Here is a 19519-nt window from a genome sequence, read left to right as displayed (position 1 = left end):
CAAACTTTCTCATTTCTATTAATAGTACCACCATCCTTCCAGTTACTTAGGTTGTCAGCCTTAGGATGTCTTTAACTCTTCTTGCTCAATCTTCATTTGGTTTCTATTCGTGTTGATCCTGCATCCACATCAACCACAGACATCCCCTTTTCACCACACTGGCTGTCCCAGTTCAGGCTCTTATTTCTCACTAAAACTATAATGCATCTCCTAATTGGTTTTCTTGACATTATTCTCATTCCTTTCCAATCCAGCCTTCACAGAGATGCCAAATGGATATTCCTAAATGACAGAACTGACCGTGTTACTCTCTAAATCCCCAGGCCTGTGCCAGTTGCACTTCAAAAATCACCAACAGATCCCTACTATCATACAAAATCCTTAACCTAGCAATCAAAGCCCTCTACAATATGACTCCCACTTCTCTTTCCAGTATTACTTCATATCATTCCCTGTAAAGGTCAAGCTGCTAGCTGTTCCCCATAGACAACATTTTGTCTTTTGCCTCCATGACTTCGCACCAGGGGTCCTCCACCTCCAGCCATTTGTCTTCATCTATGCCTCACTGAATTCCTTGCTTCCTTCAAAGTACAACTCACCTCTGGTACAAAGCCATTTCTGATCCTCCCAGTTACTAGCCTTCTTTCCATCTTGAAATTATTTTGCTAATACTTTTTATTTATTTACATATGTACACACTGTAACTGTCACCTGAACATAAGATCCTTGAGGGCAAATACTAATTAGTTTTATCCTTGTATCTCTAGCAGCTAACTTAAATATTTGTTGAATTACTGAATTTTCACTTAATTTAATAAATGAATGGATAACAGAGGAAATGAAAATGAAAATGTCAAGTGGTGGGCATCTCAAAAATGAATTATAGTTTAGACCTGGATGAATAAGGGATTATAAAGGAGTGAAAAGAGAGTTTATCCTTACCAGGAAAATATAAGACATCCCCTTTTTCTTTTATATTTAACAATAAAACTACTGATGCCTCAAAGGTTTCCCCTACATGAAGAAGTGCAATGGTATTTTTACCTTTTACTGCTTTCCAAGTGTTTAATCATTTTGGTATAGATTATTTAATCAAATGTGAAAGCTAACAATGTCACGACTTGGGTTTAAAGTGATACTGCAAGTCACAGTTGATTACATTAAAAGGAACACAATGCCAGGTCTAAAATGAATTTGTTGGCACAGCAGCAGCTTTCAACAGTATTAAACCTTACCTGATAGAGCTTTTACTTTAAAATTAAAAGCAGCTAAGCTCTGTGTGTAAAGCTGTGGCTATATTAGTGAAACACAGGGTCTCAAGATGGAAAGGGAGTTCAAATTAAAAAAAAGGAAAAATGTATTAAAACACAAAATGGCTTGTTACTGTTGGAGGCTATCACTCCTAAAGTAGGCATGAACAAAGGTGATTGACGAAGGCCTTAGCAGAATCAGGCAAAAAGTAGATAGCTCAGTCAGAATGCATTCATCTTGTCACTGTCAGATTATCTACTCCATTTGGTGTGCCCTTTTGCCCAAATCTTTAGATTTCTTCCCTTCTGCCCCACCCCAAATAAGGTAAATCCTGCTTCCACAAGAAAATCCCTGGTAAATACACACAGAAGAGCCACTGCACATCTTTTCAAGCCAAGAGATACTACAAGTCCAGAAAGAGAACTTGCGGGGCACAGCGAATAGAGCTCTGGCCTTGGAGTCAGGAGGACCTAAGCTCAAATCTGGCTTCAGACACTTGTTACTTACTAGTTGTGTGACCCTGAGCAAGTCACTTAACCCTGACTGCCTCATCAAAAAAAAAAAAAAAGCAAAAACAGAAAGAGAAATTGCAAAGAAAGAAAAAATCCAAGGAATGGAAGGACTATCAATATCATATCAACTTTTCTTTGAACGTCATTGCACTCCACCCTGCCTTTTTGAAGGCTGATAATTTAGACTATACCAGTGACTTATCACCACCAAAGACCTTCCTTAAATGAGTGGTACATAATGTCCACCCTGAAAAGACAAAGATGGATAAGTGTCTCTTCCTGGAGTATGACCTCACTTCCAGTACACCAAAGATATTTCTCTTCCCTGCTGACTGTACCTTCCAAGAGAAGTCTTTTCATTTACTATGCACAAAATGAAAATTAAATAAGGTGACATTAAAATGCTATTATAATGAATGGGTTCTTACGAATGGGGCTTTATGTTCTAGAAGATCCACAAGGGCCAATGCTCTGATCCAGGCATTAAGATGAATATAATTGTGAATTGTGGTTGTGTTGTAAAAACTATTATTCATTAGTTTAAGTCAGATGCAATGCTTTAACTTCCAAGTCTGAATACAAGATAGTAAGGAATGAGCAGGTCTCCTCTGATACTGCAAAAAGTCCTCTTTGAGGGGCAGCTAGGGGTGCAGTGGATAGAGCACCAGCCCTGGAGTCGGGAGGCCCTGAGTTCACATCCAGCCTCAGACACGTAATACTTCCTAGCTGTATGACTCTCGGCAAGTCACTTAACCCTAACCGCCTCACTAAAAAAAAAAAAAAGTCCTCCTTGAGATGTCAAAAGGAGACAAATGAAAACGTTAGAGGGGCTACAGGAAAACAGGCACACTACTGTTAGAGCTCTGAATCGGTCCAACCTTTCTGGAGAGCGCTTTAGGACTAAGCTCCAAAAGTTACTAACCTGTGTATATTCTTCAGCCTTGCTGTAACACTTGTAGGCCTATACCCCAAAGAGAGCAAAGAAAGAGGAAAGGTACTGATATACATGTAGGTAGGTAGGCACTCAGTTATTTATAGCTGCTATTTTCAGAAAAGGCAAAACTAGAACCGAAAGGGCTGTCTTCCTATTGGGGAATGGCTAAACAAACCGTAGTAGTGCAACATTATTATTCTATTTTTAAAAACGATTGAATGAAAAATTTCAGAGGAAATTGAGAAAATCTTTATGAGCCGCTTCAGAGAGAAATGAGTAGAACAATATATACAATGATGACAACATAACAGAGAGAAAAAAACTTTGAAAAACTTTAGAACTCTAACAAAAGCAATAACGAATCCTGAGTCCAAGGGACAGAATACGAGACATGTCATGCATCATCTACCAAAGAGATGACGACATTAAAATGCATAATAAGATATACACTTCTGGATGTGCCCAATGTGGTAGGCTACGTATGTTTATTACGAAAGTTTTCTTTTCTTTTTTCTTTCTTTTGTTTTTGTTGTTGAATTGGGGGATTGCAGTTGTAGTTGGAAGAGATCTCAAATATTTGTAAAAATAAAACAAAGATATTATAAAAAGGAGAAATGCCCTCTTTGTACTATGAAAGGATACTTCATAAATATATTAATATTACAGATGAAAGCTAAATAGTTTGCTTAAATTCACCAATTTGTATTATCTAATACAGAAATTCTAGAAATCCAGGGTCCTTGAAATTATTTGTTTTTTAAAAATAATTTGATGGCTGTATTTCAATATATTTAGTTTCCTTAATAATTCTGCATATTTTATTTTTATCAATTTATATTAATCTGAAAAGAGATACATAATCTAAGTGAATCAATGAATTTGTAAATTATGATTTCATTATAAGCACTGGCTTGCATTCAGTTTTTTGTGATGACCTATGTAATTAACATTACTAAAATAAACTTTGAAAACTTTTAGGAAAAGATTTTCTTTAAAAATGGTACCTTTTATTAAGAAAAAAATGTTCAGGTAAACTTAAAATGTTTACAGATCTAGATTTTGAAGAGGCCTTAAAAGGTCATTTATACTCACTCTCTTTCTACAGATGAGGAAAATAAGTCCCAAAGTGGTTAAATAATTTGGTTAAGAAATAAATAAACAAGAAATAAACGGCAAAGCCAGGATTTGGTCCTCTGACTCCAAATCCAGCATGCTTCGCACCATGTGTATTCGAAAAGGAAATTATTTATTCCTATTAGAAAGCATTTCATAAATGCAAGTATATGGTTTCCATTGCAACAACAACAACAAAAGTTTAATTTTAGAACGGTTAAGATACCCAAGCATTCTGGGCTCTTTTCATTCATCAATTCAAATAGGTAAATGTGGCTTAGGGAAAATGTTGTATTAAGTGTTCAAGTTATTTAAACAATGTTCTTTCAAAACACCTGATATATTTAAAGCACTTACCTATAAAGTCATTCATTTAACAAGCATTAATTAAGCACCTACTTTTTCAGAGCATTGTACTGTGACCCACACACTATTAAAACTTTTATTCAATATAGTGCTTTATGAAGACCAGAGCCAACGATCTGTTCAAGAAGAGATACTTAGTAAATGTTCCTTGAATTAAATTGCTTGCTTTCCCCCTGTGCATTTCCCTTACTGCAAAGGAGGATGATGCTCCCTCTGGCCCAAACTCTGGAGTGTAATCAATGATTCAGCAGCCTGCAGAATTCTCCACAAGTACATAAAATATCACAGAGGCAGGCATCCCAACTCCCTACATGACCTCTACCATGTGTTCTACATCCTCCACAGGTAACAGTGTGGGAACAAAAGTGCAGAAATAAGCTTGACTCCCACAAAGATAAGGTTAAGGAGCACATCAATTCACAGGGTTGAATCCAGGTTGGATTTTATGAACAGAAAATCCTGCTGGATTCTTTCAGCCACAAGTATTGTGCTGAGGCACACTTTTATGCAATGAATTTAATCCAACAGACTTTCACAACACATTGAAAACTCCATGACAACTTAATTTTCTCAGTGCAGGCCATTGTATCTTATTTCACAGTTAAATGTACAAAGTTTAATTTAACATAAATTAGGGAACACAGGTGAGAGATACTATGTTCCATTTCCTCTGCTAGAATGTAAGGTCCCTGAATATGCTTAATAACTAGTTGATTACTGTCTTAGAATTCTAGATCTCTCTTGAATGGTTACGGACATCAGCACCAGCTATTTCCAACACACACTATTCTCTACTCAACGCTTATACGATAGACAGTAGGCATAAATCCGTATTGCCTACTGTATCAATTTAACTTCTTAATCAAACATTCAAAACTCTCTATGAAATAGCCCTCACTCTTTGCCAACCTCATTTCTCAGTACTCTTTTATGAAAAATTTCTACTACATGACAAGTTTTATTTCATTCTGTTCAAATCGATAAATATTAAGGACAGAATATCTGGAAGGAGGTGGTGATTTAAAATTTTTAAAAGACAATAATTCCTTCCCCCAAAGAATTTCTTGGGGGTATAAAATTTTAAAAAATAATACTTCCCTCCCCCAAAGAACTTTTTCATAAGGGAACAAAACATGTTCACAGATGAGGATGTGACAGGTACTCTGAGGAAGAGAGGGTACTAAAAACTAAGATCAGGCTCTCTGCAGGTAATGGCACTTGAGAATCTTCAAAGTGGAGTTAAGGAGAGACTGTGCAAGTTAGTGAACTGTGCAAGTTCACTGAGGCGAAGAGTGGAATGTGAGTTCAGAAAAAAGCCAGTAATCAGTATACCTGTTGAGCTTTAACACAGAATGATGAATGACAGCTATATGAAATAAATATGATAATATAGTCAGGAGACATCTTTGAGAGCCTTCAACGTAAGACTGAAGACATTGTATGTAATTCTAGAAGCAAGAAAGAATCAATGAGTAGAGAGCAACATAGCTGGAGCAATGCATTAGGAAAGCAATTTTTGCAAACATTTGGACGATGGATTGAAAATGAAAGAGACTGAAAGAAAGAGACCAGTTAGGAAGCTATTGAAATAGTTTAGCTAAGGGGTGATGAGAGCCTGATCCAGAATTATGGCTCTGTGAACAGAAATAAAACACTGATGCAAAAGTTGCCTGTTGTCTAGATTAATATATACAGTTGGTTCAAGAGCCTGTTGAGTTATTACAAGCTTGTACTTGTATCACCCATATCTAGCATGGCATCTGGGACATATTAGTAGCATAATTCATATTTCCAATTAATTGAATGATATAATAGTTAACAGGTTCAAGACATATAGTATTAGCTTTCTACTAAGGTAACATTTTCAGTTTTTGTTTAATTCATCTATGATCTGAGTGGAGACACAGAGAGCTGATTCTGATTTGATTCCTATATAAGTAACCAATCATGTACTATTTGTTAAGGTATAATCAGTCTACATTTTAATACTTTGTTTAAGTTGTTCTAACATGGTAAAATGTGCCAGGACTTTTACCCTATTGGCATAGCCTTCAAGAACCCAGGGTCACTAGCAGCACTAAAATAGGATTTCATACAACACACAGTAGACACTCAATAAATGTTTATTCAATTTAATTGAAGTCTAACCTGTACACTTTTTCCCTTAACATGTTATACTCATTCCCATCTCTATGACTTTTCATAGATGATTTTTCTTACCATCTCCCTTTCTTTCCACTTGGAGTATGTGTTTTCTTAATTACTGCCAATGATTTTTGAAAATAATGGAGGGCAAGGCAAGTACTGTAAACTGTAGAAAAGCATATGTTCCATTTTTTAAAAGGAAAATTAAATAGAATCTGCAAACTATAAGCCAGTAATCATGACTTCTGCTTCTGGAAAAAATTCTAGATTTTATTTGTAAAGAGATGGTTAATAAACATCTAGAAAGGAAGCAGTGATCACAAAAAGTCAGAATAGCTTTTTTTTAGGAATTTTGTTGTTGTTCAGTTGTTTTGGTCATGCTTGACTCTTTGTGACCCCATTTGGGGTTTCCTTGGCAAAGATACTGGAGTGGTCTGTCATTTCCTACTCCGCCTCATTTTACAAATGAGGAAACTGAGGCAAACAGGGGTAAGTGACTTGCCCAGGGTCACAAAACTAGTAAGTGTCTGAGGCCAAATTTAAACTCAGGAAGATAAGTCTTCCTGACTCCAGGCCTGGAAGTCTATCCACTGTGCCACCTAGCTACCATATAGCTATATATGACCTATTTATTAGGAATAGGTTTACCAAAAGGTTATAGTATAAGACTGTGATGGATTACTATTGTAATATAGAAATTGATGAGCAGGAGCTATAAGAAATGATGAACACGATAGTTTCAGAAAAACTTAAGAAGACTTATATGAACTGATGCAAAGTGAAGTAAGCAGAATAAGGGGAACATTGTACATAGTATCAGCAATACTGTAATGATGATCCACTGTGAAAGACTTAGCTAATATGATTAAGACAAAGATCAAGACAATTCCAAAGGACCCATGATGAAAAATGCTATCTCCAAAGAGAGAATTGATGAATTACAAGTATAGATTGAAACATTTTTTTAACTCTCTTTATTTTTTGGTCTTTTTGTGTATTTTCTTTTATAACATGGCTAATACAGAAATATGATTTGTTTTGTAGGACTTCACATGTATAGCTGATATCCTACTGCTTGACTTCTTAAGGAGTAGGAGGAAGGGTGAGAAGGAGAAAATTTAGTACTCAAAATTAAAAAAAAAGAATATTAAACTTTTTACATGTAATGTATATGTATATATATACATAGATATTTAAAAAGAAATAGGTCATATCAGACCAATAATTCATTTCCTTTCAGGAAGAATTACTAGACTAGTTGAGCTGGGAAATACAATAGCTATAGTGTAACTAAATTTTCCTGAAGTATTTGACAAAATCTCTAATTTTATTTTAATGGATGGAGTTATGTAGGCTAAATAGTACAATTAAATGGACTTGGACCTGGTTGAATGGCCAAATCCAAAGAGCAGTGGTTTGATGTTATCTTGGAAGGAGGGATTGGCACTGTTTAACTTTTTTATCAAGGACTTGAATAAATGCATAGATGGCACACATATCAAAACTGAAGATGATAAGAAGCTGAGGAAAGCTGACATATTGGATTACAAAATTAGGAGACAAAAAGACCTTGAGAGATTAGAACATTGTATAGAATTAATTAAGATCAAATCTAATAGAGATAAATGTAACCTTACTTGGGTTAAAAAAATCAACTTCACTAGTAGAAAACAAGCATTATGAGTATATAGGCAGCAGTTCATCTGAAGATTATATGGGAGTATTAGCAAATCAATGAGCCAATATTTTGATGTGGTGGTCAAGAAAAATCTCAGGGACTTAGGTTACATTAGAAGCAGCATAGTGGCCAAGATCAGTGAAGTGATAGTCTGGTCTTACTCTGCTTTGATTAGTGTTAGGTGCCATATTTTAAGAAGGACATTGGTAAGCTGGAGAGCATCCAGGAGTACAACCAGAATGGCAAAGGGCATCAATTTCTGCTTTATGCAAAATGATTAAGGAAATGAGGAGGGGAGTATCATCTAAAGAAAACACTTAGGGAGTAAAGAAAAATGGTCTTCAAATATTTGACAGGATAATATGTAGATGTGGGATTATGTCACTTCTCCTTGTCTACCAAAGACAAAATTAGAAACAATGTATAAATATCAGAGGCAAATTTAGGCTTCATATGGGGAAAACAGACATTTTAACAACAATAAGCTCTGTCAAAGAGGAACTGGCTGCCTTAGTAAAGAAAGTTCTTCCTGGGTGGAGAGTTATTTCAAGCAAAAGCTGAATGGCCATTTGTTGGGTAGGTCTCAGAGAGGATTCTTGTTTAGATAGAAGTTGAACTGGAAAGCCACAGAGGTTCCTTACAATATAGTATTTCTGTGATTTTTTATCTAGGCCATCTGCAAAACATAGCTCACAATCACTTTTCCATGAATTTTATACAATTGACCTCCCTTTCCCTACCATTTACTTCTGCATCCTTATTCATATTCTCATTGCACACTATATTAATGGGTACTTTGTTATATGATGATCCACTCATATGTTTATCGTTTCATTTTAAGGTGTATGTGTGTGTGTGTATGTGTGTCTGTGTGTCTCTGTGTGACAGAGAGAGAGAGAGAGTTAGAGAGAGTGCAAAGGTCATTTCTTCCTTTGTAGGCCCCCATGGCACCTAATACAGTACTCTGAACATGATACACACTCAGTAAATTCTTTTGATTAATATAAATATCAAAAACAGATGTTAAAATGTAAGAGCAAGGCATGCAGTCTCAAAGGTTTGTTCTGGCTAAGCCATTATAATGAGATCTATTTAGCTTCAAAGCACATCTTAAATTCTGGCACACAGAACAGAAAGGCACTACTTTGGGGAGGCTGACCTAAAAAAATAAATAAAAGAGTAGGTTTTGAGGGTGTGATGGGGGCTTAAACTCAAAAAAACAGTCTCTATAATAAGGAAATCAATCATGAGAATTGTACACACATGAATTCTAAATGTATCAGTGGCAAAAAATATTTTAACACAATTGTGTACTTATTCCATTATCGAGGATTAATGGAAAGACCTGAAAGTAGCTGGCATCACTAGAGTAGAGTGTAAAACAAGATGCATTTTGAAACTTGAAGTAGTTCTCAATGTACATACACCACATCACAGTAGTAGCTCACATTTGTTGAGTACTATTTTAGTATGTGATATATAGCTGGCTTCAGAGCTTCAGTTAGGAAGCCTGTTTTTAAGAACCATGTATTTAAGTAAAATACTTAAATAACCCCATCTCAGAAAAAGAAATTGAACAAGCCATTGATGAACTACCTAGGAAAAAATCTCCAGGGCCAGATGGATTTACATGCGAATTCTATCAAACATTTAAAGAACAATTAATTCTAATACTATATAGACTATGTGGGAAAATAGGTGAAGAAGGAGTCTTACCAAATTCTTTTTATGATACAAATATGGTGTTGATACCTAAACCAGGAAGAGTCAAAATAGAGAAAGAAAATTATAGACCAATTTCTCTAATGAATATAGATGCAAAAGTTTTAAACAAAATACTAGCAAGTAGATTGCAGCAACTTATCACAAGAATAATACACTATGACCAGGTAGGATTTATACCAGGAATGCAGGGTTAGTTCAGTATTAGGAAAACTATCAGCATCATTGAGCATATCAACAACAAAACCAACAGAAACCACATGATCATCTCAATAGATGCAGAAAAAGCTTTTGATAAAATACAACACCCATTCCTATTAAAAACACTAGAAAGCATAGGTATAAATGGAGTCTTCCTTAAAATAATAAATAGCATATATCTAAAACCTTCAGCAAGCATTATATGTAATGGGGACAGGCTAGAAGCATTTCCAATAAGATCGGGGGTGAAACAAGGATGTCCATTATCACCACTGTTATTCAATATTGTACTGGAAACCTTAGCTTTAGCAATAAGAGAAGAAAAAGAAATTGAAGGCATTAGAATAGGCAAAGAAGAAACAAAGCTATCACTCTTTGCAGATGACATGATGATATACTTAGAGAATCCTAGAGAATCAAGTAAAAAACTACTTGAAATAATAAACAACTTTAGCAAAGTTGCAGGCTATAAAATAAACCCACATAAATCATCAGCATTTCTATATATTACCAACAAAGCCCAACAGCAAGAGATAGAAAGAGAAATCCCATTTAAACTTACTGTAGACATTATAAAATATTTAGGAGTCTACCTCCTGAAACAAACCCAGGAACTCTATGAACACAATTACAAAACACTTTTCACACAAATAAAATCAGATCTAAATAATTGGAAAAACATCAGTTGCTCATGGGTAGGCCAGGCTAATACAATAAAAATGACAATCCTACCTAAGCTAATTTACTTATTCAGTGCCATACCAATCAAACTACCAAAAAATTATTTTATAGAGTTAGAAAAATAATAACAAGATTCATTTGGAAAAACAAAAGGTCCAGAATATCAAAGGAACTAATGAAAAGAAATGCAGGGGAAGGTGGCCTAGCAATTCCAGATCTTAAATTGTATTATAAAGCAGCAATCATCAAAACTGCTTGGTACTGGCTAAGAAATAGGGAGGTGGATCAGTAGATTAAATATGCAAGACACAGTAGTCAATGACTATAGTAATCTATTATTTGATAAACCCAAAGACCCCAGCTTCTGGGATAAGAACCCACTCTTTGAAAAAAACTGCTGGGAAAACTGGAAAAGAGTATGGCAGAAACTAGGCATAGACCCAAATCTCACACCATATACCAAAATAAAGTCAAAATGGGTTCATGACTTAGATATAAAGGCTGATACCATAAGTAAACTGGGAGAACAAGGAATAGTTTACCTATCAGATCTATGGAGAACAGAAGAATTCATGACCAAACAGGAGATAGAGAACATTATGAAAGCAAAATGGATAATTTTGATTACATTAAATTGAAAAGTTTTTGCACAAACAAAGCCAATGCAACTAAGATTAGAAGGAAGGTAGAAAATTGGGAAAGAATTTTTACAACCAGTCTCTCTGATAAAGGCCTCATTTCTAAAATATATAGAGAATTAAGACAAATTTATAAGAACACAAGCCATTCCCCAATTGATAAATGGTCAAAGGATATGAACAGACAGTTCTCAGATGAAGAAATTAAAGCCATCTATAGTCATATGAAAAAATGCTCTAAATCATTATTGATTAGAGAAATGCAAATCAAAACAACTCTGAGGTACCACATCACACCTATCAGATTGGCCAACATGACAAAACAGGAAAGATAAATGTTGGAGAAGATGTGGGAAAATTGGAACACTAATACATTTTGGTGGAGTTGTGAAATGATCCAACCATTTTGGAGAATTTGGAACTATGCCCAAAGGGCTACAAAAATGTGCATACCCTTTGATCCAGCAATAGCACTTCTAGGGCTATATCCCAAAGAGATCAAACAAATGGGAGAGGGACCCACATGTACAAAAATATTCATAGCAGCTCTTTTGTGGTGGCAAAGAATTGGAAATTGAGAGGATGCCCATCAATTGGGGAATGGCTGAGCAAGTTGTGGTATGTGAATGGATGGATACTATTGTGCTGTGGGAAATGATGAACAGGCTACCTTCAGAAGAACCTGGAGGGACTTATATGGTCTGATGCTGAGTGAAGTGAGCAGAACCAAGAGGACTTTGTATACAATAACAGCCACGTTATGCAATGACTAAGATTGTTAAACTGAGCCCTTCTCAGCATTATGAGGATCTAAGACATCTCCAGAGGCCTCAGGATGGAAAATGCTGTCCACATCCAAAGAAAGAACTATGGAAGTCGAATCGCTCTCACTTATTTTTACCTCTGTTGAGTTTTGTTTCATTTCTGATGGTTCCTCCTATTGTTTTTAATTTTTACTTACAACTTCACTAATGTGAAAATATGTTTAATGGGTATATAAATGTATATATCAGATTGTGCGCTGTCTTGGAGAGGGAGGGGGGAGGAAGGGGGAGAAAAATTTTCAACTCAAAAGCATACGGAAGTGATTGTTGATAAATCAAAATAGATTAACAAAAAAAAAAAGAACCATGCCCTCAAAAATGAGGCAGGAAACTCTGATGAAGGGACTGTTTGAGACTTGGTAGCTTAACCAACACCTCAAGACTCACCCCAGCCAGTCTTGGACCATGTAGACCTCCCTATGGAAACTCAAATTCAGTAGGTAATTGTATCCCTTCCTTCATATATGTATATTGGAAGCCCTTGCATGAATGTTTTCAAAGGATCAAGAACTGGGAAAGAAAGAAAAGGTCTTAGGTTGCCTAAGAACAAAGGGGTTCAGAAACCCCGAGAGTCAGCACTAGCTCATGCTGAGCCACCCTGTCACCTGGCAGCCTTTCATATTTCTAACCCTGGGCTCCTGATTCTTCACCTTTCTCTTAGTTTCTTGCTATCTTTTAATACCACCAAACCCAGTCTCTCCAATAATACTGTTACTGTCTGAGCTGTGATAGCTAAACCTCTCTTCTCTGTAAGAGGCACGTCTACAAAGGCAACGAAAAACAAGGAGAAAAACTGAATCATATTCCTTATTTTAACCATTACCATTGCCAAATGAAAGAATTCTTCATATGAATCTTCTTACTCTTTGCCCCAGTCTGAAGAACTGTTGTATTGCTATATTGCAGTAAGCTACAATGTGTTATGGATAGTAACGGACATGAAGCATACCAAGTGAACAGCTAATCAATATTTGATTTTGCCTGCGGCACATCCAGTTGCCATTTTAGATGCTATTTCAATGAAAAGAGTAAGTTAAACATTCAGAAGGACTCACTCTACCAAGCAATTTACTTGCAACTGCCAATATTTAAAGAAACTAATAATTTAGTTTCACAAGTAATCTAGAATTGTAAATTACTAACTTCATTTTCTATATATTCCATTACTAATATAATTTTTACTTTCATAAAAATGAACACCTTTAAATAACTAAGAGAAATATGCACAATTACCAGTACGGAATAAAGTCTTCTAACAAAGTAGTTAATCATCTGGGGGGAAATACAAGCATGAATTAACCAATTTGACTACGATTTATACAAAAAAGTACTAATCATCTATTTTCTTAGTTTTAGAAAAGAAATTGTAGACCTTTCTGTGAGCCCAATAGTACTGGCATAAATCCATAAAATGCAACCAAAGAAAATCTTTGCTTAAGATTCACTATGCACATATAAAACACATACACACACATACACAGAAAACGGCTAGCACTTACCTAGGCTAGAATTGCCTTTTGCTATGATAATAGTCTTCTCAAATGACTCTTTGGATAAATTGTGGAATGTAGCACATTCATCAGAAGAATCCAGGGAATCCTTTGCCATTATGGGTTCTGGTTTCTGGCCAGAAGAAAAACAAGACATGTGAAAACAAAAAGAGAACTTGGAAATATGATTTCAGTATCAGGGACGTTTTCCAATTTGTTCAGGTTTAATTCAATACAATTCAAGACAATAATTTGGGGCTGTTTTTTAGAACTCAGTGAATCAATAAAGTGATACTTAATCTGGTACACTGGAAAGACTGCTGGATTCAGAGTCAGAGAACCCGGGTCAAATCCTACCCTTGCTCTTTGCTGCAAATCACTTACTTTTTCCAGGCCTCAATTTCTGAAATTGTAAAATGAGAGCAATGTACTATGGTATCTCTTAGCTCTAAGTTTATAATCCCCTAACCCTATGCATGCAAAAAGAAGTGCTTAGTACCCCATCCCCAACTACAATACAAAATTTGCAACAAACAAAGGCTTTTACTTGTCCAGTAGAATCAGGAAGCATAAATGAAGCAAATTTTGCACTGGATAATGTTTCATTGGTTAGTTGAGATTCAGTCCAAATCTCTGCATTTTCACATTCAGTAAGGTTATCAATAGCTGGTGCAGGCAGGAGATCTGTGCTGGTAAAGCTAGAAGAAGCTTCCATGCTCAAGTCCAGTGAAGATATGTTTTCGTCTTGTCTCTGAATCAGATTCTTACTGTATAGATCCTCACTGGACATTTGAAAATCAAGTAGCAGATCAGAAGATTTTTCACCAGTATCCTAATTAAAAAAAAATCAAGAACCATGACCACAAATCAATTGATTAATCAACTCTGTAGTACAGTATGGTTTTAAAAACTACAATTTTAAAGTAATAAGATGTAGATAATACAATACAACCATTAAATATTCAAAAAGTATTAACTAACATGCAGCCCTTCTCTTTGAAGCCTTCTGCTAACTGAATGCTCTTCTTGTCTTAACTTCTTTTGAATAGTATATTTTTTACAAACCATATGGAACAAAGCATATGTTCTAGTGAGTGGATCTTCTATCATGTGCTGCTTGCAAAACCAGCTAAATACTGGACTCTTCTGAATCAATCCTTGCTTTATAGAGCCTCAGGATATCTACACAGTTTTACCCAAGACTAAATTATTCCACAAAGAGAGTCTTCCATGAGTTTTTATTTTTTTAGAAAAGTAGCTCATTTATATTCCTAAATCTCACCGCATTAATATTTTTAAATATGGATAATAATCAATATGATAGTGACATTAGCTCCTTGAAGGCAACACATGTTTCATTTTTTGTCTTAGCAATTCTGGAAGTTAGTCCAGTACCCCACACATATTAGGTGTTTATTATGTTAGTTGAGTTGAATTGAATTAAACACAGTACATTTTAACTGATTGAGACTTCCCTAAGTCAGAGAAAGAAAGAATTCTTTTGGCAAAAAACTGTTGTCAGGTTTAATGGGGGAAAAGCATTGGCCAGTAAGTCAGGAAATCTGGATTCCATTTCTGACAGTACCTTGAACAGCTTTGTGATCCCAGGCATATTTACAACCTAATATTACTAGACCTCAAACTAGATGATCTCTAACATCTCTTCCATTCTAATATGTGTGTGTATATAAAATATATATGCATTCTGATATTATATATGCATTTATGTATGTGTGTATGCCATTTTTCATTGTCATTTCTTCTTTTCTCTATACTTTCAATCATAAAATTAACAAGCTTTTTTATTCCAACAGAGGAAAAAACTCACATAGGGTAGAGGTTTTTTAACCTGGAGGTCCATGATCTAAGATGGGGAAAAAATTGCATCCTTACTTCAATACAACTAATTTCCTTTATAATTCTATGTTTTTCATTTATGAATTTAAAAACATTATTCTAGGAAAGAGTCCATAGGTTTTATGCCATACCATGCCATGCCAAAGGGGTCCATGACACAAATTAGGTTAAGAATTCTTAAGAGAGGATAATGATGATGCTGGACAGTATGAAATCCTGCATCAGCTCTTGACTTATATTCTCTTAATTCAATTAAAAATGGCCCAAATACAAGAAATAATAAAGTATAAGATAAGGACTATCTGGAGAAATATGATTAGGTCTCAAACTTCTATCCATCCCTACATAGCCTACACGTTGGCAAGTCCACATACTCTGAGATTCGGTATCACCAGTCTCCTTTCTGTTCTTTGCATACATGTCACCTCCCAACTCTGTGTATTTTTACTGGCTGTCCTCCATCCCTGGAATGTTCCCCTTCTCAACTTCTACCTCCTGGTTCTTTCAAATCTCAACTAAAACCCTACTTTCTGCAAAAAGACTTTCTCAAGCCTCAATCATAGTGCCTTCTTTCTGAGATTAACTCCAATGTATCCTGTATACCTCTTGTTTATATGTTGTACCCACATTAAACTATGAGCTCTTTGACAGCAGAGGCTATTTTTGCTTTTTTTTTGTATCCCCAGAACTTAGCATGGAGTAGATGCTTAGTAAATGTTTGTTGACAAGTTTACTGACTGGCGACAGAGGCAGAGTGGCGTAGTTAATAGAAGGCAAGATTTGGAAGAACTGGGTTCAAATTCTGCCTCAAACTATGCAACCACAAGCAAATCACTCTGAGCCCTTATCTATAAGATGGAGATAATAATATAGCACCTATAGTATCCACTTTGCTGGGCTGTCATGATGATAAATCAAATGAGATGATGGATATAAAGCATTTTCAACATTTTAAAGCTCTGCACAAATGTCATATGGTTCCTAGTTTTCACATCTGCTAGCTAAATTAAATTTGGGCTGCAATTTCATTCTCTGTAAAAAGGAGATACTAATATTTGTACAAGTGCCCTCATAAGGTTTTGTGAAGTACTTTCTTATATGTAAATAACAGTGTTAATGTATAAATGCTAGCTAACTATTGTTATTGTTCTCTAACTACCAAAGCCATTATGAACTGTTACATAAATGATGTAGAAAAAGAATAGATTATACTGTAATACAGGATGAAATTCCTATAAAATAAGTTGCTGTTTCATTACTTTGAACTATTTAATTTTGCATTCACAATAAAAAACCAAATAGACTTATTAAAGTTAATTGATGTAACATATCTAATACCACTGTATGACTTGCAAATTATGTAAAAGTCATTTAAAAATACACCCTCAAGAAGAGAAAGACACTAAAATTTGTAGTTAGAAAAACATCAGAGAAAGCCCTACCCTAGGTTAACTTTACTGTAAATTACATGTCCCCAAGCCATGCTCAGCAAAGAGTTAATATAAATACAAAGAAAAGAAAAAGCTAGTCAACACAACAGACAACATACGCCTACTTCAGAAATGTTCATGCTGCTCAAATGCCAAATCAGTTTTATTTTTGAGTCTTATGGGCTAAAAGAAAGGCATTTTTTTACAAGAGCTTCAGAAATAACTCTACAATCCTCTAACACAATTTCATCTCTAAATTAATTTATTTCAAAAATCTGTGTTAATGTGTACCTTCAAGTGAGATATTCTTATAGTCCCCCAATGGGTAAAGTTGAATAAAACAGGAATTAGAATGTTTAATAAATGCCTCCCCCCCCCAATTCCCTACACTTTAAAAGTGGAATACATAAGTTATAACTATCCATGAACATAATCTAATAGCTTAGGGTGGGGAAGGGGGTTCTGGAAAGATGGCTCCTTGAGTAGCGGTGACTAAGTCCAATCCTCCCCTCCCCCACAATCATCTCAAAACAATAACAAATTGGTCAAATAGGAATTTTTTTCAGTAACAATAAAAGAGGAGAGATAAATGGGATTCTCATAATGAAAATAATTATATTTGGGAACATTAACAGAAATACTAAAAAAGAATAAAAAGAATTAATAGAATAAACAAATACAATATCGTAAAGGAGAAGAAATCCCCAGAAGAAAAGGATTGACATAATAAACAGACCCACAGAAGCAAGAATGTAGTCACTGCCCTAAATCTTTGGAGTGTTTAGAACTCAAGAAGAAATATGTAAGAAGATCTGCCATGTATCATTATGAAAATAAGATCAATCAAAAAAACACAAGAGAAGAAAATGAACGACAGCTTAAAAACAGTGGAAATCTAAGGCCTGGATATGCATAGATGAAACACTAATATTCAAGGATGGCAGAATAATAGGACAAAAATTATTTTAACAGTATAATTGCAAAAAGACTTTAATTCTCCTCAAAATAAAACAACAGAAGTAAAATACGGAATTCAGAGAGACAATCTGAGAATTATTGCTCTTCCAAAGAAATACAAAACCATACTCCAGGAAAGCATGTATTTTCTGGGAATTTTAGGAAACAGACAGTAGAGTACAAGTTGATAGACTCTAGTGGATCTTAATGGAAAGAATTTCTAAGTTTAGCTCACTCAAAAATGTAGTCGCAAAAAAAAAAATCAGAGCTTCAATGTCAAAATTATAATCTTACTAGCAGTCTGAAGGCATCAATTCCCATTTCAAGAAGCTGCAAGACAAATCATATAATACTACAAAACAAAAGTAAAGAATTCATTTCAGTAGACATTTATTAAGTATCTACTATATACAAGGCCCTGTGCAGGGAAGGAGGGATCAAAGACAAACATTCCTTATCTTCCAAGATTTTTCATTCTGCTGGAAGGATAAAATTGTATAGAGTAAATATGACATAATTTTAAGAGACAAAAAGCACTAACAACTTATAAGATCAGGAAAAGCTTCATATATGGGATGTCATTTGCCTTGAAGAAAGCTAGGCATTCTTTTTTTTTAATTTAATTTAATTTTTTTAAAATTTTTTTTCCATATGCTTTTGAGTTGAAAATTTTTTCTCCCTTTTTCTCCCCCCCCACCCTCCCCAAGATGGCACACAATCCGACAAAGGCTTTACATTTACATACCCATTAAACATATTTTCACATTAGTGAAGTTGTAAGTAAAAATTAAAAACAATAGGAGGAACCATCAGAAAGATGAAACAGAATTCAACTTAAGGTAAAATTAAGTGAGAGCGATTCGACTTCCATAGTGCTTTCTTTGGATGTGGACAGCATTTTCCATCCCGAGGCCTCTGGAGATGTCTTAGATCCTCATAATGCTGAGAAGGGTTCAGTTTAACATTCTTAGTCATTGCATAACGTGGCTGCTATTGTATACAAAGTCCTCTGGGTTCTGCTCACTTCACTCAGCATCAGACCATATAAGTCTTCCCAGGTTTTTCTGAAGTCAGCCTGTTCATCATTTCTTATAGAACAATAGTATTCCATTACATTCATATACCACAACTTGCTCAGCCATTCCCCGAAAGCTAGGCATTCTAACAGGCAGAGTTGAATTGAGAAGGTATTCTAGGCATTGGGAAAGTAATGCTAAATTTGGAGAAAAACTATTAGAAAATTGGCTAGAATATAACACATATGATCGGGAAAAATACAAAATTTGCATGGAGAGCTAAATGGGCATTATATTGTGAAGGGGTCTGAATGTCAGACTGAGCAACTTATATTTAATCTTACATGTCACTAAATTAATGAAGTATAGGGTATTTTCTTTCATGGTTTTACAGAGCTATTTTCAAGGACTGTAGTTTTGTGGTTTAATTAATTGTGAATTCATTTGGGTCATTGTACAGCATTATAACAAAATTTATCAATAAAAAGTAGGCTTATCGCTAAGTCATTGAAACCTGGAGAAGGAGAAACCTGTGGAACTATCAAACTTTCTTTTAAAATTCTTAAAACAAAATAGACATTGTTCTGCTTTTCTTCTAGTTTGGGTTACCTAGAGGATAGAGTGCTAGACTTGGAGTAACGTGGACCTGAGTTCAAATTTTTCCTCAGACACTTAGAAGCTGTGTGACCCTGGGAAAGTCATTT

The 19519-nt window shown here is 35.1% G+C and overlaps 1 protein-coding gene across 28 annotated transcripts in view; it reads right to left on the bottom strand.

Annotated features, from left to right (window-relative positions):
* The window catches only part of MPDZ (multiple PDZ domain crumbs cell polarity complex component), a 225062-nt gene that overhangs the window by 82321 nt on the left and 123222 nt on the right, over positions 1-19519 (bottom strand). For all 28 annotated transcript variants that reach the window (XM_020969728.1, XM_078152490.1, XM_078152491.1 and 25 more), the window contains 2 exons: positions 14103-14387; positions 13565-13688 (listed from right to left, as the gene is read on the bottom strand). In XM_020969728.1, coding sequence (XP_020825387.1) covers positions 13565-13688; positions 14103-14387 — 409 coding nt within the window. The remainder of the gene's footprint in view (positions 1-13564; positions 13689-14102; positions 14388-19519) is intronic.

This window comes from Phascolarctos cinereus, unplaced genomic scaffold (assembly GCF_003287225.1).
Source record: "Phascolarctos cinereus isolate Bilbo 61053 unplaced genomic scaffold, phaCin_HiC Scaffold_4;HRSCAF=312, whole genome shotgun sequence".
Classification (NCBI taxonomy): Eukaryota; Metazoa; Chordata; class Mammalia; order Diprotodontia; family Phascolarctidae; genus Phascolarctos; species Phascolarctos cinereus.
The sequence above is the reverse complement of the archived record's forward strand: the minus strand, read 5'-3'. Positions and strand labels throughout refer to the sequence as shown.